Raw genomic sequence first — 22,724 nt, forward strand, 5'->3', positions numbered from 1 at the left:
GAAATAGTGCTTTTTCCTCTCCTTCTTTTCTTTTAGTTAGTGCCGTGAATCAGTTTGTCATCTGGCCGGGGATCTGGCAGAATAATTAGTTGTGTTTTACTGAATAGCCCTGACGGGATGAGGACTTGGCCAGGCTGACAGCATGATGTCACTATAGGTGCAGCCCCACTACCACCCATTGCTTCAGGATAGCAAGCTCTTCCGACCCAATTATTAAATATCCGCTTTTTTGAGGTGGAGGAGGAAGAGAAAAGAAATTGTGAGCCTAAAAAAAGAAAAAAGGAAGCGGCTCATTGCAAGGCTGGAGAGCGCAGCTTTCCTGCGCCCCACGGAGGAACAATCTGACTCCAGTGATAAAGGCACGGAGCTGCATCCTGTGTCCGTGTGCCAGCCACCTTCATGAGGCCAGCAGCACCTCCCCAAGCCCCCATCCAGTGGGACCTTCTGCCAGGAGCAGACCTGGGAGCCTTTTCCATTTGAAACCCTCAAGATTTGGTCTTGCAGAGAGATGTGCAGCGCCAGGTGCCAATAGGACACTGCCTTTGGTCATCACTTAAATCCACTTCAGGCTGCCTCTTGCTCTGGGTTTTATATCCATTTCTGCTGCTTCTCCTTTCTATCATATTTCCCATGGTTTTTGTCACTGCTGTATGTGTATATATAATTTGTATGTATGTTTTGGTTGATGAGTTCTTTGAAGCTCTTCTCTTCCGGTTTTGTTGGGGTCTGTGATAACTTTAGCCTTTTACTGAATCTTCACGATCATTCTGCTTGTTGGCCACCCCTTGTTCCAAGACAGATGTGGCCTCTACCTACCTGGTTCCAGAGCCACAATTACCCTGTGTCCATGAGTATAATTGCAGGCATTGTGCCCTTTTGTTGCCCTGCTTCTGTTGCCTGCCCAGCTCTTGCTCCAAACTTAGCAAATTCTGTGCAGCCTTTACTGTGACCCTGATGCAGGACTCCTGACTGAACTTTTTGGGGCGGCTCCTTCTTTGTACCCACTGCCTTCATTTGCCTGATCTGCACTTCCAATTTCCATTCCAGCTTCATTAGTTAAATACCTCTCTGTTCTTGCCTCATTTCTCATAATTCTTTTACATTCAAGAGCTGTCTGGAGCTGAGATGAATAAACCAACGACTGAATGTATAGTGAGTGTGAGCTGCTCCCTCACTTGCTGCTGGTCAGCTGTGCCCATCCCGAGGCTGGCATTGGACCTGGACTCTGAGGCTGCATCTGAGGATCTTGCACAAAGTCCTCACTCCTTAATGAGAGCATTTAAAGCAGGAATATCCACCACGGGCAAAACTCCTCATGCAGAAGCAGCAATAACACTCTGATGGTGCCAGACTAGTAGGAAGACGATTAGAGCTGTTCCTGATTCTGGAAGGGAGCCATGGGGCTGTAGCCAGCAAAGAGGCCTTCCAGCAGTTTGTGCTAAGGTGGTGAGATTTTGGAAGAAGGCTCAGATGAGTGCAGGACAGAGCAGGTCTTACCTGCACTGTGCTGGCTGACTGTGCCCCCACCCACTGCTGGCAGAGGTGGGAAAGCCCAGTGACTCACCTGCTGAGACTGCTTTCCAAAATCCACCAAGTATTACCAGCACAGATGGCTACAGGACACAACCTGCAGGCTTAGCACATCCCAGTACCTGCCAGAAACAGATGCAGAAGGGTCTCAAATTTGCTGGTATTTTGTTGGGTGTTACAGAAGTTTGACTACTGGACAGTACATGTGTGGCCAGGCTCAGCAGGCCCACAAAGGGGAGCCCCATGTGGTCCAGGTGAGGAGGAGAGAAGCTCTCTGTGTAAGTTGTGCTGAGAAGGGTCTTATAAAAACAACAGGAGAAACCAGCAGCATGAAACATGTCTTGCCACTGAGCTGGCATGATACAGGCATACTCAGTAATATGTCACTGATTTTTCAGTTGCATTAATGAGTAATTTGTAATGGATTACCCTTTCATAGTAACTGTAACAACCTTTCCCACTGAACATGACACTGGGGAACCACCAGAGCAGAGGAGTGCTGCCTTGTGTCTTGAGCAAGCAGATGCCCAGTGCTGCCACCTCAATGATTGTGATTTTGTTTCTGCATGATAATTAGCACCAGCCTGCTCTCCTAATGCCAGCCAGTTGCATGGGAAGTCACCAGTGAACCCATGGCACAAGCAGGAGATGGTCCTGTCACCATGTTCCTGTGTGCTTGGAAGGGATAGTCACTCTGAGGTTGCCAGAATGTTAGTGTGTTATTAGTGCCATGACCAGGGAGGAGACCTGGGGAAGGATGTGTTAGGGTTCTGGTACTTTGGCTAAAGCCTGACTTTGCAGTGTGGTCTTTCATTGGCGCAGGGTGGGGATGAGCTTTTGTTCCCACTTGAGCTGTGGTTCAAGGTGTGTCCACAGTGTTACAATTGGCAATGGAGTGGAATGGGGCCAGTGATGGAAAATTTCCTGCTCCTTCTACAGACCCTTTGTATGTGTTATGTTCTTACTTTATAGCAGTTTTGAGGCAGAAACTTTGAATTCCTTTTCCACAGGACTTAACGTTTTTGCTGTGTGAGTGTCTGTGGTGAAATCCCAGATCCTTTGCACTTTGATTGTTGGTCTAGAGCCCTTTAGTATTTTTGCTGTTTCCTTTGGACTCTGTCTTGCTTCCAACTGTGTCCCTTGGTTTTTTTTGGTTTTTTTTTGTTTTTTTGGGTTTTTTTTTTGGGTTTTTTTTTTTTTTTTGTTTTTTTTTTTTTTTTGTTTTTTTTTTTTTTTGTTTTTAACTTACTCATCCAGCAGAATTTTGCATTCTAGGTGTCTGGTTTCCAGGCAGGTCTTCAGGCAAATTCTGTACTGCCGAGTGTCACGTAAACTCAGGGTTGCAGGAGATCTGCAGGGAGGTTTTCTTAAGCCTTTACTTCCAGGTTGAGCAATCCTTGAGCTCATTCAAGAGTCTGTTTAAGCTGTCAGCTTTGCTTTTGGCCTCGGGGTAAAACACTGACTTTGTTCTTTTCCTCAGAAAAGTTTCTTATCTTAAAGAAGTGGATTGTAATTTTTAGTCAGATAGTAATTAATTCAGGTTTCCTTCCCTCCCAAAATAAATAAGAGAATTGCATCACAACTCCCATATGCTAATGTAATTAATTCTATTTCTGCCTCCCTGTTGAAGTAACAGCACAGTAAGAGCCAACTGGTATTTGGTCAGATGGGCCTGGGAGGTCAAGCACAAGCTTTTGCCATGGGATCAGTCTGTAATGTTTGAGGTATCTTGTGATGTTGGCAAGTGAAATAAGGTAATAGACTGACTTCAGTTAAAAAACATTGATCACAGTCAGTGATACGGATCCCATAATTAGTTTTGGTTTAAGATTCCTCAGTGTGAGTTATAAGTAAGGTGTATGCATTTTGTTGTTACTCTTAGTATTGAAAATATAGCAAGCATCCATCTGGCACCCTAGGGGTGTATGATTTAAGATTGTGATTAAAGAAATTATTATTGACTGGTTATTGTTCTGCAATTTAAACATGGTAAGTGGACAGAGTTAAATTATTCTCCTGGGATGGACATACTTTTACCTGATCTGTGTGGACATCCACTGAAGGAGGAGAGGTGGAGGAAGCAGAGGGGGATCACTTTGGTGCTTTCTATCTGTTCACTATGGTATATACTACTGAAAATAAACAGGCTGACTTATTCTGTGACTTTTTCCCCCATATGCCTCTAATGTCATTATCAACAACCCTGTGGCCAATTGCTGGAAAAATTCTTTTTTTTCCTAAAGGGATATTTTGTCTTGTCTTTTACTGACTGTCAGTACAAAGTTGTGGTGGCCTAAGTGTTCTTCGTGATGGTATGGTACCTCATAGGTGTCACTAGACATAAGTGTGGGACAGGTAGTTGTGACTTGTGCATTGGAAGTTGCCTGAAGAGCATGTGTGGGAGTTCTGTAAGATGATCTTGTATCATTTTCTCTTGCATGTTCAGCTGTTAGTATCTCCTTTCTTAAAGAGGCAATTTATTGCTTTGTTCATTAATCTACTTTCTGTCTACCATGCAAAATTGATGGCTTTCACGTACAACTTTTTACCTTAGGCAGAAAAATAATCTTTTAGGCTGGAATGCATTCTGATACTCATCATCAGGAAAGAAAACATCTAGAGTATGTGTGGTCTTTAGTGTTATCATGTTATAAACCAGAGAATGTTTTATTACTGAGGGAAGTAGATTGCTGCTCACTGCCAGTCCATGGTTCTCAGCATTCTGGTTCAAGCAGTGAGAAGAAAAGCAGGGTCACCCTGACAGACATCAGGGTTCAGCATTACCTTGAGCTTTGGCACCTCCAAGTCTCTATAGTCACAGACACAGGATGCAGTGAGTGAATTGGGGTGGAGCTGTTGGTTTTTCCATCAGGGATGCTTCATGCCAGTCTGAACTGCTCATGGTTTTATAGCTTTGCTTTCTGGCCTTATTATTTTCACATATTGCAAACACAAATTCCAGACTCTGGGCTTGATATGTGGGACTGACTTCAGCAGCAGGAGCTCCTGGACATGGACCTGTCTGTGGATCTGAATATTGCTCTAACTGGACATTTAGAAAACCTCTTCAGTAAGGTGTATGTGCAAAGTTCAAAGTGGAGGAAGATGAGAAAACAAGCAGGTGTGCCTTGGTCCTGAGGGCTTATGGTCCATGCAAGTATTTTTCTTAGTAACAAAAGAACAGTTCTTTGTAGAAGCCCAAGATTTTGATTCTTCTGTAACAGTTTGGGAGGGAACTATCCTGAGCCCAGACTGTTTCTTAATTCAAAGGGAAGTATGAACAGCATGAGCAAATCAAAGCTTCATGTCAGTTGAGTGGGCTCAGATCGATTTGCAGTTGAACCTTCTCATTTGCAGGTTTGAGAAATCAAGATCAAGCAAATTTTCATTTCCACTCTTAGTGCAGAATTTTTCTTTTTGGATCCCAGCTGGCCCAGATCCTTCATTTCCCTTCCAATGTAGCTCATTGGTCTCACCTCTATTAATAAAACCTCTTTTGCCTCCCCAGCTATCACAGCAGCTCTGGTTCTACAGTCAAGGAGCTATCCAGAGGGAAGGCAGGATTAGTCCTGCTCATAGGACTGATCATATCAGTGTGGTGCAGGGCAAGGCAGTGGCTGGTCCCCCATTATGTTTCCATCCCTGGGCATTATCCGAGCAGGGCATGAAGGTGCTGGCAGAGAGGGTGTGTTCAGCTCTGGAATATGCTGACCACAGCAGCACCCCACAGTAACAGAGGTGAGAATTTGGCCTCATGCAAATCCATCTGAGATACATTTGTAGATGTATAGAAAGGTAGATAGAGATTCAAAATATCTTGATATAGAATTAAGACAGACCCAGGGCTAGAGAAATTCTTTGGTCCAGCTTAGTAGGACTTGTTTGTGTCCTAAAGAGGAGCCTGTTTCCATTCCATTTTTTGGCAAGAAGAGCCTAAAAATGTGGTTTGGTTTCAGCCAGTCTGATCTCAGCATGAAGGCAAATCCATTCTGCCTCTCTGCTCTGTTTCCCAGGTGATGGCAGTCCCTTGGGCAGCTGCTGTTGTACCAGCTACAGGCAGCAAATCCAGCCAGGCAGCTGGAGCTGGAGCTTGTACTGAAGCTTTTGGTCAGGGTTTACTCCTGTGGAGTTGTCAGGTCACACACTGACTGACTGACTGACTGAGGGGAGTTCAGCTGAATTTTGGTCTGTTTTATGGAGGTATGCAATAAATAATTAACTTCCAAATGATGGTTTTATTATCTGTGCAAAGGGATCAGTGTAGGGCTGGAAGTGATGTGGGCCATCTGCTGAGTGGCCAACTTTGTTAAAAATCCTAGGTCACATTCAGAAAAGTTATGATGGTAAGTCAGTTCAAAAGGATCACACACTTTTTCTAGCAGGGAGATGTTGTTAGCTCAAGAGAGAGAGTTTTTCTTTCCCCCCTTCTCTTGCTCTCTCTCTGTGTTTTACTTTTTTTTTTCACTGCTATGTGCAGCTCTTTAGAACTCAGAGCTGGACTGGAATTGCTTGAATTGTTACATGTCTTACTTAATTGTGCAAATTGCTTTCTATTCCAAGGCCTAGTTAATGTAGAAATGGAAAGGATTAGGACTGTTGGGATAAGTGGTCATTCCATCTTTTAGTATTTGGGCTTAGTATAACAACAGCTACTATGTCAAAAGCAGATCCTGACTCTGCCCTGTCACCCTTTCATGCAGGCAAAGTACTACATAAGGCCTGAGTCTTCCCTGCTCTATTTCTTGTGATAGATCCAAAGTACATTAACCAGCAGGAAATATCCATAAATCAGATGAATGGGTTCTGGGCTGAGGCTTCTTGCCCAAGCAAAAATAATGGCATTAGTGGAAAGATGCCATCCGGACGTGATGCCTTTCAAATGAATATGAGCTGTTGAATCGGTGCTTGGGTTCGCCTGATACTTGAATTATTGAACTGTAATTTGGATTGTTTTAAAGGGTTTGTCTACTCACTGGAGTTTAGTTTTTCTACAAAGTGGAAACATAAAGGTTTGTTCTTAAACCCATCCAGTTACATGTGTAAGTAGATATATTTCAGGTCATTGCAAAGATTGAGGGCTTGCCAAGCAAACCATTTTTCTTTCTGATTTCTGTTTTTATGTTAACACAATAGGAAAAAAAAAGAAAATAAGGTGGGGAAATATCACACCCTTTTCTGGTGTTATGTGTGGCAGTAGGAAGCTGCTGCTGCAAAATCACAGTTTTGTGTAACATGAGAAGTTTTCCCTTCTGCCTGATGCATCATTCAGTGAGAGCACTGCTGTTGTGGCCATTGTAATGGAGCAGGATATCAACAGAATCAGGCACACAGAGTTCCTGGCAGTGCCTGTGTGCAGCTCCCATTAACGTGGTCAGGGTTTTACAGATGGGTTGAGAACAGTGCACAGCCATTGGCATTTAATTTTTTACAGGTGAGTGCGCACTATCTACATGCAAGAAAGATGGGTGAAGATAACAGTTCAGTACTACCAAAGTCCAGGAGTGGCTTTCCATACAGTGCATCCCCATCACTGGTGCCTGGTTTTCCAGTAACTAGGCTGACAAACACCCAACATGTGACCTGTCCAAATAGCACACTGTTGGAGTGACTTCGTGAATGGAAATAATTCAGTTGTTTTGGAGGTGATGATGTGTCTGACTTCATTTGTGTGCTGGATGGGGAAAGAGCACTGATACTGTACCAAGAGCAGCATTAGGTTAATGATTGGACTTGATAATGTTAAGTATCTTTTCCAACCTAAATGATTCTGTGACTCGGTGCCAGATCTCTGCACAAAAAGGAAAGTCATTTTTCCTGGCTGTGCTGGGCTCTGATTCCCCTGCATGATCAGGGACAGGTCAGGGCTCTCAGAACAAGATGTGAAATTTCCTGTGATACTCTCTAGGTTTTGGGTGGATTTGTGGGGATTTTTTAGCATGTGACAGCAAATGCAGGATTTCAGTACAAGCCCAGTGAATATCAATTAATTTCTTTCATACGCCTTCTGTGTGATAGGTGTCTTTGCAATTCCCTCTTTTTTCTAACTTCTCTCTGCCTGGATTGTTGGAGGAGAAGGCACCTGAGCTTCATGGTCCCACATGGGACCCTGCAGAGCTCTGCCTTTGCTCCTGTTGAGCATCTCCCCATCCTTAAAACATTTTTCCTTGGGCACCTGCTCCTTTTGGAAGTCAGTTATTTAAAAGAAGAATTTGACTGGTAAACTGAGGGTACAGAGAGAAGAGGAGCTGGCTGAAGGGCTGGGGTTAGCACTTTCTCCTCAGTCTGGTCCTCTCCTCACCTTTAAGTTATTTGTATTCATAGTTGGCTCCCCAAGCTGATTGGCACTGAATGAGTCAGGATAATGTCATGGTTGCCCACGAAGCAGTGCCAGCATGAGAGCACAACCTTGCCAACACAAGGGCATTGATTAGAGCAGAGGAACTAGGGCAATCCAATTATAACCATAAATGCCATTGGCTTTCTCAAATTCTTACTCAAATAACTGCAGACTCTCTGCTGTATTAAGGTGGTCTGGACTATACCAAGAAATGAGAATTTAGAGGACTTAGGTAGTGCAGAGTAGACAGGATTTCATTCTTAACTACTCTATTGCCTTTTTACACATAGGGTAAAAGGATAGGATCTTTTAAACAGGTAGAAGCTGGCTGATCCTCTTTGCCTGCCATGACACTGCAGAATGTATTTATTTTTTGGAAATTATTACAAATATTCCTGAAAGGAAACTACACAGGAAAAATAACTAAGAAGTTTCCTATCATTTAATCTTGTTTGAGCATTGAATATTCCTTTGTTCCCTAATATTATGCTTCCTCTAACCTACTCAATGGGTCAGATAAGGAAATGTGATATTTTTCACCACCATGACGAAAGGAAACTAAAGCTACAAAGAGCATGAGGGTTGTAGCCTGGAGTCGTAGATGAGTAGTTCAGATCTGGCTTTATATTAAATGCAGAAGTGAACAGTCTTTCGTGGATGAATCACATTCAATTAGCTACTTCCTATGATGAACTGATTAAAAATTAAGTGGCATCAAATAAGCCTGATTTTACTCTTGCATTTAAATAATGCTATAATTACATACTAATCAGATGGTAAATCTTAATTGTACATGTTCCATATGTTATATATGCCTGTTCTCCCTCTTCACTTTGTCGTCTTTGTATCAGCATGGAGTATATTTTCAGGCTGCTTTTATGTTTGGCCTAATTGAATATCAAAAGCAGTATATGTGAAACTTCCTGAATTCTATTCTTTCACCAGTGGCAGCTGTGCTATTAGATGACCTTTACCATTCCTGTAGCACAGAATAATAAAGGGAGGGGGGGAACTGAAGCCCAGCCGTGTTATTGTTAGAGACAGAAATAAATCATATATAATTGCTTTGCTGTGAAGGCCAAATCCTGCCGTCCTTCATGCCTGAGTTAGAAATATAGGATTTGGACCTTTGTTTCCTGTGGTTTCCTGGCCACCTTGGACGTGCCCAGAATCCTCAGGCTGCTGCTGCAGTGGCTAATTACCATTGCTCCATCCCTCCTGTACGGGCCAGGAGCTGGCTCTGCTGCAGGGAATGTCCACCTCCAAGTGCTACTGGCTTTCCCAAAGTGGCTTTAAAAATGAAGCCTTAGATGTTGGATTACATGGTGGGCTTCCACAGAGAGCTTCTGTTTCAGTTCCCTGCTTGTTTGGAGCAAGCCCACACAGCTTTGTTGAGGTAATAGGTATTTTGGCTTAACACACATGTGGTATTAATTTTATTCACTCCAGAATGTACTGTATGTTTTGTCTGCCTTTTAACCATAGATCATGACCACAGTCACAAAAAGAACAAGCGGAAACACTGGAGAAGGCAGTGGGCAGACAGCAGCATATTATCTGACGTGGAGATGTTGAAACACAGCCTGGAAGTGAATTCTTTTTCTGGGGACAGCAACAAAACAGGGACCATTGGTGAAAAGAAGAGCCACAAGCGAACGAAGCGGTTCCTGTCCTACCCACGTTTTGTGGAGGTGATGGTGGTGGCTGACAGCAGGATGGTCGCCTACCATGGAGCCAACCTACAGCACTATGTCTTAACCCTGATGTCAATAGTGAGTGTTCATCCAGGGCGAATAGATTCATCCACAAATCGTTCTCTAGTGGTCACAGAGCCCCTCTCTGCTGCGCTCACATGCAACACCATCAGTTTGCCTTCCCTAGGCACGGAGATAATGCTGGGGTTACATTAAAAATGGTAAAACGTGGCTGAAAAATACTGGTTGGAGTCTTCTTTCCCAGATCCATCATGCTTCCTGATCCTTCTCACACCTCTCTCTTCCAGCTTTCTGAACATCAGACACCATGAGCAATATCACTGGTTGTTTAGTCCATATGCTGTACTCTTCTTTTTATTTAAGCCCAGGTGAAATAACAGCTGAGTTGAAAAGGTCCTTTGGGCACTGTGCCTTCCAGGGGACTGATGCTGGTAGGTTATGCAGTTGCCTGACTTCCCTTGCTGTCACAAGAAGATGGAGCCTGTGGTCACCTCGATCCTTAGCATAGTTCTCAAGTTGGCTTTCCAGGCTGAGAACAAGCACCTTAGTAGCTGCAGGTACTAGGATGCAGCAGTGCAATTTCCAGATAGGCAGTTCTGTAGATGCAGAGTGACTGGTAAGGAGTATCCAACATATCTGTGTCTCTGGAGGGATGTTCATCCTGATTGGGTAGAAGTGCAATGAATATGTAGTCTGAAAATGCCCATGTCAGAAGCAGGCACTTGGAAGAATAAGTTGCTTTTGACAGTCTTGGTTGGTGGTCTTTGTGTCTCAGAGCAGAATGATCCTTTAATTTGGTGAAATGTGTGCTAAAGCAAAAGGAAATGTTGGGTTTCTGTGATACCAGCAGGTTTTTTTCATTCTAAAATTGTGCTTCTGCCAAGAGGTCTCTCCAAGTAGCATCAGAGCACTGAACAAGGCAGAAGAGCAGCCCAGGAGAAGAAAATTGCAAAATGGAAAACATGTATGTTGTCTTAATTGTTTGTTTCCTTGAATGTTACCAGTAATTCTGAATATTGCTTTTTGAAACAGGTGGCTTCTATCTACAAAGACCCAAGCATTGGAAATTTAATTAATATTGTTATTGTGAAATTGGTCGTGATACATAATGAGCAGGTAATGAAAATTTTCTTCACCTTCTGCTTGACAATGGCATTTGTAGTGAGCGTTGTTATGAATAATTAAAATACCTGCTTTCTGTTTGTTGCTTATCAGGATGGACCTGCAATATCTTACAATGCCCAGACAACATTAAAAAACTTCTGCCAATGGCAGCAGTCCCAAAACCACCCAGAGGGAAGTCACCTTCGGCATGATACAGCCGTGCTTGTTACCAGGTGTGGTGAATATTCTCATGAAAACTGTAGCCAGTTGTGTCAGGGGCTGTGGGCATGTAGTATATGGGAAATGTTCAGGTTTTGATGTGGATGTAATGATACTTATAGTTGTGGGAGCATGTGTTCACCATAAAAAGGGGTAATTTTGGGAGGTTCAAGACTGTCTAAGGTCTGCCCATGGGTTTAGCATAAGATAAAAAGCTCTGACTATGGTGGGGGTTAGTTTGGATTCTGGATGATGTGGCAAGCCACCATGAGAAGGTCCACAGGAGGACCAAGAGTTGTTTCTGCTGTTGTTACTGTGCTTGTACCTTAACTTACTGTTGCATTGAGAATTAATGTGTCAGGTCTGTTCTGCTTTCAGACAGGATATTTGTAGAGCGCACGACAAATGTGATACTCTGGGTAAGGAAAACATTTTCTTTGTCTTTTAATAATTTTTTTTTGTAGTGCCAATGTTTGTTGCCTGTGCTGAACTGTGAGTGACATTTCTTTTTCTATCATAAACCTCTGTGTTCTCTCCTAGGTCTGGCAGAGCTGGGCACAGTCTGTGACCCATACAGGAGCTGTTCCATTAGTGAAGATAATGGACTGAGCACTGCTTTCACAATAGCACATGAACTTGGCCATGTGTATGTTTTATGTAAATACATTTACATTGAAATAGCCCAATATTTATGCTAACTAGGGCTTACCAGCTAGGTTGGGACCTGGTACTGCTGAGCCTAATTATTTTAGGGCAGATCAATATACTTGGCTAGAGGATGCACCACTGAGGTAAATGAAACTGTGGGGTGCTCTGGAGCCTACCTGAGAGCAGCAAAGCCAGCAGGGCCATGTTTTGGGAAGGATGAATGACAGAGTACCATAAGCAGCACCTAAGCCATGAAGTCTTGACCATGCCATTGGAACTAGCCAGGATTTTGGGTAGAGATGGGAGGTGCTGGGTGCCTTGGGGAGGACCAGGGCAAGGGATGCTGGCACATCTGAGCTATCTTTTGGGACTGAAGTCTTCTCTGAGAGCAGGTCCTCAGCCTGCCACAGCTGTCCTACAGCTCTGTGTGGTGCTAGTGAAGGCAGTGCAGCAGTTGTATGAGGGAGAACTTACTCAGGGCATCTGGGAGATGATGAGGTGTATAAATGAGCTTGACTTAGCTCTTGAACTGTTTTCATCATGGAAAATCTTGTGCTGCTGGACATCGCCAGAAGAGACGCTGCCATTCACCTTCTCCAGCAGAAATTTCTTTCAAACGATATTTACCTTTTTCTCGGTACTGAGACTTTTTCTCACTACTAGGCAGTCATGAGAAACATCATCTTAGATCATATAGTCCCTTACCCCTGGCTACAACCTTAGGCAGCTGATTAAGTCCCAAACCACCACACGCTTGCTTTGCAGTGGAGGTCTGTAGGTGTGGGACGGATGAGTACTTGGGAACAGATCTCTCATTGTTCTAAACTCTGTTTTTCTTCATGGAGAGCTGGCTGAGAGAGTCTATTTTTAACAACAGTAGTGTTTGTTTAAATGAGACTTCCTGACAGAAAGTCCCCAAAGTTTTGGTGTTCCCCACACCTAACCTGTGGCTAATTCCTTCACTAGTGCTACCCCAGAGCTGCTGGGGGGTGGGGGTTAGCAGTGCTCCCGAGCAGGAAACGCCTCTCTGCTCTTTTTTTTCAGAGAGCAGAGTGAAAAGATGGTTTGTTGGAGGTAAACTTAATGGAATACAAACTCCCCAGCCTTGGAACACAGGATCACACCAGGTCACTTCCCCTTCCCCACTTCAAACAGCACAGCGCTTTAAGCCGCTCTGTCTCCATTAGCGAACTTACCACATTCTTCAAGGTGTCATGTGCTGCAAACTTCACATTGGTTTCTGCTGATACCAATGCTTGCTGGCATTTTGTAAACCTTCCACATGAAGTGTAGGAGCCAAGTCTATCCCTGGTGCAACCCTGCTTAGGCAGCAGTGTGGCCCAGGGTATTCAACTGCATTAGAAAATATTTTTCATCCAACATGGTATTGCCTGTGTGCATGAGAGTCTGTAGTCTGTGGACTCAAGTCAATCCTCTCCTTCAGAATTCCCTCATATCAACTCTTGGATTTGTGGGCAGTTCCAGAGTATTTGCCATTTTTATGAAGGCGGGGCCAAACTCCAGCTTGTCTGAAGGATAGCAACTGTCAGCTGAAAAGGAAACTGCAGCTGGATTTGCATCTTGCTCCAGGCTCCCTGGAGACTTCTCTGGCTAAATATATGCAGTCATGAAGTGGAGAGCTTAGCAGGGTGCTGCACAGCTTTTTCCAGATGAGTGCTAGGAACCCTGTTCATTAACACTTCTGAATTTATTATGAGTATGTGTGTATTCATATTTTTATTCTGTATAAAATTACTTTCTATATGGAATAAAAATACTTTTATTCTGTATAATTATAGCTGTCAGCAGCATATTTAGGAAAAAATTTTGGATTTGCTTGCATTTAGTTCACACTGTTGCCCTTGCTCTGCTAAATACTTGAAGTTTGTCTCTTAACCTTTTCTCTGCTCTTTTCCTCTTAGATTTAACATGCCACATGATGACAATCACAAGTGCAAGGAAGATGGAGGTAAAAATCAACAGCATGTCATGGCACCAACACTGAACTTCTATACCAATCCCTGGATGTGGTCAAAATGCAGTAGGAAATACATCACTGAATTTCTGGAGTAAGGCTTTGCATATGCATGTGTTGGGCTGTTTTCACATGTCCCTGTGTCCCATGGAGTTCTTCAGTTAATTTGGAGTCCTAGTGTGCAGCGTTTGGAGGAAATCAGAGGGATTTGTGTGTGCACACATCCTTTACATAGAGCAGGAATGCACCCCTGGCATCCAGTCCCTGCCAGCTCAGCCTCATGATAAGCTGGCAAGGACCAGCCTCTCAATGGGGAAGAATAAGTCTTCTCCCATGGATATTGCTTTTAAGGAATGTGTGTTCTCCTCAAAGCTGAAGAATGACTTTTCCAAGCCTTGTGGCCCAGATACGGAGCTGTGTTTTAGAAGGCAGATTGAATCTGCCTTTCTGCTCCACAGGTCAAGATAAAGCCCTGGCACTAATCCATGGTGGGAACACCGTTCCAGGAGCCCACGGGTCAGTTTGATGCATAGTGATTTGCCCATTTTGCTGTGATGCCTTCCCGTGTGTTGTGGTGTGGAACAGAATGATGGTGTTCTGGCAAATCCAGGAGCTCAGTCCCTCGGGCAGTTCTGCTAATCAGTGATTTTTTCCTTTGTGAATTCTCTATAAAAATGTGCCAGTGCTTGCTCAGCAACTAAATGCACACTCAGAAATGCTTTTGCCATGGTAGCTGATTGTGCTGTGGTGGATGGTTGCTGTCACAGCACAGGGGTGGTGGTGTATGGGTAACACACCCTTCTCTGCTTGAGTTTGAAATAGCTCTTGTAGCACTTGTTAAATATGGCAAACATGGTGTGCAACTGCCCTAAGGCTAATTCAGGCAAACATAAGTGGGTTCTGATCTCACCACCTCCTGTTTAACACCATTATTCTGATTTGTGTTGTAGCACTGGTTATGGGGAGTGTTTGCTTGATGAACCTTCATCAAGAACTTACACATTGCCTCAGCAGCTCCCAGGGCTGATTTATGACGTCAACAAACAATGTGAGTTGATTTTTGGACCCGGATCCCAAGTGTGCCCCTATATGGTAAGTGAAATTTCACACTTTATTTTTCCTGGTTTTGCCAGAGAAAAATAAGGTCTCCTAGGGTTGGATGAATGGCAGACTCACAATCCATCAACTTACTGTCAAGCTTGTGAGTTAATGATAAATTCTAGGGGGGTAATTTCATACAGGATTATCTGTCTGGTAAGGCATGTGGCAGATATTTAATGTTTTGATCTCTGCAATCACTTAAGCAGATGCAGTGTCGGCGACTTTGGTGTATCAACGTTGATGGTGCTCACAAGGGATGTCGAACCCAACACACACCTTGGGCTGATGGGACAGAATGTGAGCCTGGAAAGGTTTGTAATACCTTGTGGTTTGTGTCTTGTGGTTTTATTTCCTTGGGCTCAGGCTGAGCATATCAGTCAAAATCATCCTACCCCAGTGCCAGCTGTGACTGCAGTGGTGGAAGCCCAAAGCAGCTCGATGTGTTTTAAGCCTAGTGGTGCCTGGGACATGCCCAGCCCAGGTAACATGATTTGAGTGAACTGCTTGACATAACATTGTTTAAAGCAGGTATTCCCTCTGGGGTGCTTACCTTTTTAAATTAGTGCCCTTGAGTGAACTTTTGCTCAAAACTTTTGCAAAGCTCTCCTAAGCTTTTGTTAGAAATTGCCTATGTGATGTGAGCAATTAGTAATTCTGTGTAACATAAACTTGTCAGCTGGCTTTTCATCTTGACAACTTCAGAGTAAAATATAGAATTAGTTGACATTTTCTGTATGGAACATTTTTAGCAGTAATTCATAGAAACTTTCCATTTCCATGTGCAATGTTAATTTCCAGCTAGCATTGTGGTCTCTAGATAAGTGTTTAATTTTTAGTTGTTCATATCTGTAGAAAAATAATTGAGAGGATTTTTCTTTTATTGAGAAACTGAAGCTTTTGAATAAAAATGCTAAGTGGTTCTTACCATTCTCCATCTGTGTCTAGTAAAAATAGTGTGATGTTATTCTACATGGTATAGCTTAGAATTTTGCTTTTCTTGCTCCTAAGATCAACGTTAATAATAAAGTTTTCTTTAGAAAGAGTCAAAGTTTTAAATCATTGTCTCTCAAATGTACTTTAATAAAAATTCTGGGTGCTGTTTTAAATATAGTTTTTCATACAGGCTGTGGAATTCTTTGGAAATTTATCTTTTGATGCATGTGTCTGAAAACTCAATTGTTCAATGATTTCCTTCAGGCCAGTGAGCATCATGTATTAATTTTCCTTCCTTTCTTAGGGAAAAGTGCAATTGCAGATTTGTTTTTATGTTGAGAATGTTACATTACATTAGAGATGTAATTGGAATGCCTAATGCTTTTGTGTAAAATCCTCATTTTGAGTGTAGATGCCTACAGAATCCCTGTGACTTGAGACCTTGTGCTCTCAACTTCTCTGTTGGTGAGCTTGGGATCCGTGTGCTGCTGAAAGATCAGCAATAACTTTGAAATTTTCTTGAAATTCCAAAAATCTGGGCTGCAGCACACCTGCACTTACCCTTGGATATGACCAGAGTGATGTTCAAACAGCAGCAGCTGAGCACATCAGCACTCCCTCAGAGCTGCCCCTTGTCATGCAGTGTCCAGCTGCATGGCTCCTAATAAAGACCATGTGAGCAAAAACATTTCAGGCTACAAATTTAGATATTCTGACAAGTTTAGACAAACTAGACAAGTGTGAACGCCTCAGCTGAGAGCAGATGGGCTCTTAAGGAAAACTAATGCAGCCCACTCGTGTTCGGGCATTTAAATGTGCTCTCACAAAAGGGCTTTATGGAGTAATTTCTCTGTCTGTCTGTTCATCTAATTCAAGCTTAAAGTTTGGATCATCATAAACTCTGTCCTGCTTGGTAAAGCCTGTAAAGTGCTGGGGTGCAAGTCTGAAGTGCTTTTCCGAGTAAATTGCTATTTTGGTACTCTGCTGTGGCCAAGAGCCCTGCCAAACTGTTACTTGCTGACTAATGCCTCAAGTCTGCATGTTTAAAGCCCGTGCTGTGTGGGTTGGCAGATGGAGAAAATACCATACCATTTTTTATGGAGATATCTTTGGAAATAAGAGAGCCTGAATAGCTAAAAAAAAAGATCTAGCTAAAACTACTGGGATGTAGATTTAACTGGGCTCTATATTTGCTCTTAAATCAAGGCCATTAAAAAACATTGAAGTATTAACTTACACATTTTTTGCATATGAGGACACTGAATCTGATACTGCTAAATCAAGCCATAAGCCCAGCCCAGAGTCTGGCTTTGCTGGGTGATGGTTTTACCATGTTCCACAGAACCAGCTCTTTGTTGGGTGGAGATAAATCTCTGAAAGAAGATAAAGGGGGTTGTAAATCTGGGCCACTCTCAGTTGTGGTTTTCAGGGCTGTTTAAAGAATGGTAGCAGAAGGGCAGATGAGCAGTAATGGTTTGTGCCTGCTGCCCTGTGGCAGCAGGTAGTGTGTCTGTTATGCATGCATGGAGCTGCACAGCTCCTTCTGCCCCCTGCTACTCCTTTCAGCCAGCCAGCCCAAGGCTGGGAGCTGGATTTGGGGAATTATCTGGAAATCCAGTGGCAAGACAAAGGAAAGGAAAGTCTGCTGTAATGTCTTCCATCCCTGCCAGTGCTCTGCAGCTCCAGTGTGTGTCTAAGATGTTTTGAATTTGCTCCAGACAATCTGCCTTTTATTCTCTTCATTCTGTGAGCTGTAAGCTTATAGGAAAGAGAACCCTGGCAGGCTTTTTAGTCTTTCTGCTGTATCTCAACATAGAAATTATTTTTAAAATGCAAAAGGCACAAAGGTTGCACAGCCAGACTGTTCACAGCGTGGTTCCAAGAAGCACCATTGCATTTTCATAAGATAATCTTGCCGTTTATTTAAAACAGCTGCTCTTTTCGCCTGCTTGGCTTTACCATCAACTCCAAACCCCAAATTTTTAATAAAATCAATGGATGTAGATGACTTCCTGGTTAATACTCAACCATGGGATGGGAGATATATAGGTCGTGTCACGGTCTGTTAGCTGTGTTCATTCACTAGTTAGCTATTCAGTCATCTTCCCTGGGTCAGTGGTGCCAGGCATGACTTTGGTTAGATATTTAGCTGTGAGCATCAACATTGCTGCAAGAAGTTCTCCCCTGGGACAGCACTGTTGGATTGGTATCATGTATTTCTGTTGTTTAATGATAGCTGTCAGACCTGTTTGGACCTGTACAGGGACCCTAACCTTCAGGTTTTCCACCTCTAAATGCCAGGAGGGGTTGTGCATTGTAAGAGTTTGTCCTGCAGCAAGGAAACAGGCATTTCAGCTGATTTTATTGCTGTCCTTTACTGTAGCAGATGGGTCTTACTCAGTTTTATCTGGGGAATCAGATCTTCAGATGAAAGCAAATCTAGGGCATTTTGCAGCCTAGGGACCATGCTTGTCTCTGAGCAAACACCACATGCAGGACTCAGATTATGAGTTCTTCAGCTGTCCTGCAAACTATGTCCATGGGCAAATGCACCTGAGATAAGCTTTCTTCATCAGCAGAGCTATGTAACAAGTCAGCCTTCATGGGCAAAAGGTGTCCCATGTGCAGCAGAGCTGGCATCCTGTAGGATGCACAGCCCCATGACAGCTTGATTCTGCTCTGTTTTTCTAGATAGTTTTGTCCAAGATGGTTCATAAGGCTGTCTAAAAAAGCAGGATGAGCTTGTGATGTCTTGACAAAACCTTGTTGTGCTATTAGTGGAAGAGCTGGAAAAGCACAGTGCATTGGCAAATTCAACTTTGTTCCCATAATGATCATCAGATCTGAACAGCTCCTGGTGCATAGAAATACTGCAGGGGAGTATTTTAATGATGCTCTCTACCTGTGTTCTGTACTCTGTAGCCTGAGCAATCAGCAAAGTTTGGGCTTCCCATAATTACAAAGATTTAGGCATCTGCATGTCTCTGGGTTTAAATCAACTGTAGCAAGCACTGTTCACTGACAGTGAACATCATCTACTCTGATGAGGCCACAATGTGACTCTTCCTTAGACCTCACTTCTGCAGAAGTCTGTGTAGTCCATCTAGTAAACATGCCCCAAAGGACACAATTTATACCATAAAAACAGGGATGGGAGCTTGCCAAGGTAGCTTAATCCAGTTTTCCAAACAAAAGAAAATAAGAGTCATCGCTGGAAAACAGAAGTGTAGACCAGGTCTTGATGAGTCCCATGTTATGTCTGAGTGTAAAACAAAAAACCACTTGGGGTTGAGGAATTAATTTTTCTATTTTATTTGCCTTTTGGATTTGGAAGTTTTCTGCTTTGGGTAGCTGTGGGGAGGTTTGAGTTTTCCCTGGTATTTTTCCTCATTGCCTGTCTCCTCCCCTGACAGAGCACAGTTTCTGCAGCTCTCCAGGAAATCAGAGCAGCTTTTTGAAAAGCCAGTGCTGGGAACTTGCTGCTTAGCACCAGTAAACAGGGAATATTCAGCTGTTGTCCTCAGTTTTCATCCCATAAATCATTCCACAGACTTCACTTTGCCATTTAAGGGTACGGAGAAAGAAAAATGGAGGGGTGACAGACCAAAATATAAAGTAGTTCAGTTTTATTTGATTGCAAAATCATTGAGAAATAAGTGAGGCTGAGTCTTGTTGCCCAGGTTGGTCACTCGTAATGCAAAGCACACAGTCCCACCTGTGCCATGTCTCTCGTTCACGTGCAGCACTGCAGGTTTGGGATGTGTGTGCCCAAGGAGCGAGAGGCGCCGGTGACAGACGGAGCCTGGGGCACCTGGAGCCCCTTCGGGACCTGCTCCAGGAGCTGCGGCGGCGGCATAAAGACGGCGATTCGAGAGTGCAACAGGCCCGAGTGAGTCACAGAGGGAGTGCCGGAGGGTGAGGTGGGGAAAGCAGTCTGGGTGCCCAAATGGGCTGAAAGCAGCTTTGGCTGCCCCCAGTCCATGTGGGTGCCAAGGACAGGTGGCTCTGCCCTGGGGATGGGTGGCTTTGCCCGGCATGGGGGAGGCAGGATCTGGTCATTGGTGTGTGAGTGAAGTGCTCTAAAAAGGGATCCATTCAACAATGAGGGATAAAAAGCTGATACCTCCATGGGTTTATTACCTTCTGTTTTCCTGTGGAGGCACAGCTGGGGTTCCACTTCCAGAGGTGTTTTTCTTTCTCCAGTGCTGTGATTCCGAAAGGAAGGAGCCTTCCCTTTTCACCATTTTACCCCTGCTTCGGTTGCTTTTGCAGCTGTTCCTACAGGCCTTTACAATAAAGTTTTCTACTGTTTTATTCCTGCTTTGTCTGGTTTTGCAGCTTTTGGTTGCTTTTGCAGCTGATCCTTTATACAGTTACACTTCAGCTGGTGCAGACTAGCCAAAACTCAGCAAAAATCTGTGCCCCATTAAAAAGTGGCACTCAAAAATGTTTGCTATCAGCCTGGAATGCAAAATCCTGCACCCTTTGAAACAGCAGGGAGTTTTGCTGTGGGCTTCAAGGAGACAAATATGTAGTTGGTGCAATAGTAATAGCTTGAGCAACTGGTATGAAAGCAGCCTGTTTATGTAAATTGTGAATTGTGCTGGTTTCTGTTTAACTGCCTTCTTGCAGAAGGGGTGGGCAGGAGGCTTTCTGGGCTTTTATTTGGGACTGAGATACAGAGAGGAGAGGAGTCTGTGGAGCTGGTGGCACTGAGGGGTCTTAAAAAGATTCCTATTTCTCATCACTAGTGTTGGATGGTTTATTGCCGAGGAAATTGCCACTAGGGATGTGCCAGTGATAGTTTCATCACTGCTAATGGGAGAAGGGAGAGCTTATACCTATGACACTAGTGGTAGTAACAGAAGAGGCTGCTCAGCACAGCTGGGCAAGTGTCAAAAGTTGAGGCTGAGAGAGTAGGACACCAGCACGTTAATTAAAACTGCGCTAAGAAAAACACAAGTGCAAAGTGCTGAGTCAGTACAGTCCATATGGTCTTTGGTAGCCATGGAAAGACAAAAACAAAGCATCTTGCCAGCTCTGCTGCTGAAACTGTGGATGCTGTCAGCGAGATGTATTCCTGTCTTCTGAGAGGCATCTATTCAGACTGATAGCTTTTTTGCGATAGAAAATCTCCTTTATCCTAAAGGCTAGTCAGGGGATTTGAAATTCCATCTTCCCTGATAGCTTGTGGTTTGTATCCTGGTGCTTCAGTAGGTGTATTGCTGTGGCTGGGATTTGCAAAAGCACCTAAACACACTCAGCACCAAGCTGCATGAGAAATCCTTATGATTTATAGTGTTTCTTTTCCAGGCCCCTTTTCCTAAGCCTTGTGCTGACACTGGCCTCTCTTCTCCAGCTCCTCACAAGAAGGGAGAAGTCTGGCCTGGCACCATCCACGGAGCTTTCCACTGATGGTTGGTTTGTGCCTGTAATTTGACACCATAGTGTGAGAGCTCCCACTATGTGTCCCCATTATCATGGGACTGCTAAAACGATGCAAATGGATGAGACCCTGCTAGATGCTCTCTTGCCTTTTCCCCTTCTCAAAGAACTTCAAATCCAGACAGTTTCTCCTCTTGTAGAAGGCAGCAAACCCAATCCAGATATCTTGAGTAAGGTCTGAAATAATTCTCAATAAGTCTTTTCTATTGAAAGATGGTATAGATTTTTAAAGTTTTTTCTGTGCATGAGGATCTGGGGTGGGATCTTGTATCCAGTAAAAGATTGCGTTAAATCTGGCATTGAAAATTACAGCCATTCCCTCTGTGGTACAGAAAGTAAGCTGCAGCTCCTGCCTCTCTCTGTGGAGTGGTCTGACACCTACATGGATGAGTATCCTGCAGAGATGCAGGAAGAGCTGTAAGCCTCTGGAATGGCAACAGGCTGTTGTGACATACCCTGAAGGAATGTGTTTGCTAACCAGAGCAGACCCTTCCCGCTGAGATTGCCCACATGGAAGTTTTAGCCTGGCTGGACAAAGCTCGTGGCTGACATGTAAACACATGTATCGATAACTGTGCTAGCCACCAACCAATGCCCAGTCCTAGGACTTCCTGGAATGCAGAGAAGGATATCTCAAACTGATTTGTGCACACTGGAGCTTCACAGATTTTTCTCCTGGACTGCTGGGAGCTGCCTCAAAATCTGCAAGTGAAAGTGCTCAAGGTGATGGATTAATCATCATTATTTCAGACCTGTTGGGGTGGGAAGGGGGGTGAGACCCCATCATTCCCTGGGTCTGAGAGTTTCTGGGCTGCTGGCAGGAGTGCAGTGGGTCTGGGGTGTGTGCAGGAGCTTGTCAGGGGAATGATACTGGATTGAAGATGGGTCCACACTGGCTGCTAATTGGTCAAATAGATGATTCAGAGAGAAGGGAAATGGAAGCAAAACAAGGAAGTTTCTATGCATGTAATGCTTTCTCTTCTGTCTCTGTGGTACATTGTTGATGATCCATAAAAATATTACCCAGAATGAGGTATGCTGTATTTCTTCGTTACATTGAAAATTGATGTTATATGAGAGTGACTTATTTTTCAGGGTCAGCTCTTTCTGTCCTTCAGATTCTGTGAGAAGCAATGCTGGTTAGAAACACTCTGAAACTGTCAGGGGAGTTTGGAGCTCTTTTTGAGTGTCAGAAGTATGAGTATGTTTCAGCCCCAGCACTGTCTGCAAGAGATTTACTGCCAGGGTTACAAAGCTGACAGTTTGCAACAGGGTGACAAGCTTTAGCATCCTTCAGTTTGTGGTGTCCATATGTCAATGTTATCTCAATCTCAGGGGTCATGTCTAGAGAAGAAAAAACTAAATAGTAGCTTGAGATTTTTGGATTTTATCAGACATATCTTTAATAAAAAGAAAAAGACTCCTGCATGTTTCTCCTATATTCTCCTTAACTAAATAGTTAAGAGTTTCATTTTAGTTAAATTGATTTATATTGGAATCAATGTGGTTGCCTTAAAAACGTTGCAATTGCAATTTTTTAAAAAGAAATGCCCTCTTAAAGATTTTTATAACTCAGAGGCTTTGTCAAACTGCAGCAGTCCTGCAGAGGTATAAATGCTTTTGAAGTAAAAATTATGAATTCTGTTAATTCCTCCATGAATGACTCGGACTCACCCAGGTCTGGAGTGTGCTGCTGCCATGATTATCAAGTTTCCCG

At 43.6% G+C, this 22,724-nt stretch overlaps 1 protein-coding gene across 8 annotated transcripts in view; it reads left to right on the forward strand.

The window, feature by feature from the left end:
• The window catches only part of ADAMTS9 (ADAM metallopeptidase with thrombospondin type 1 motif 9), a 77,949-nt gene that overhangs the window by 5,373 nt on the left and 49,852 nt on the right, over positions 1–22,724 (forward strand). For 6 of the 8 annotated variants that reach the window (XM_056501351.1, XM_056501355.1, XM_056501358.1 and 3 more), the window contains exons 4-12: positions 9,353–9,639; positions 10,615–10,698; positions 10,798–10,919; positions 11,284–11,324; positions 11,446–11,551; positions 13,476–13,622; positions 14,479–14,620; positions 14,833–14,940; positions 19,306–19,451. In XM_056501351.1, the coding sequence (XP_056357326.1) occupies positions 9,353–9,639; positions 10,615–10,698; positions 10,798–10,919; positions 11,284–11,324; positions 11,446–11,551; positions 13,476–13,622; positions 14,479–14,620; positions 14,833–14,940; positions 19,306–19,451 (1,183 nt within the window). The remainder of the gene's footprint in view (positions 1–9,352; positions 9,640–10,614; positions 10,699–10,797; positions 10,920–11,283; positions 11,325–11,445; positions 11,552–13,475; positions 13,623–14,478; positions 14,621–14,832; positions 14,941–19,305; positions 19,452–22,724) is intronic. The other 2 variants (XM_056501352.1, XM_056501354.1) reach the window with 1 other exon arrangement.

Source organism: Oenanthe melanoleuca, chromosome 12 (genome assembly GCF_029582105.1).
Source record: "Oenanthe melanoleuca isolate GR-GAL-2019-014 chromosome 12, OMel1.0, whole genome shotgun sequence".
NCBI lineage: Eukaryota > Metazoa > Chordata > Aves > Passeriformes > Muscicapidae > Oenanthe > Oenanthe melanoleuca.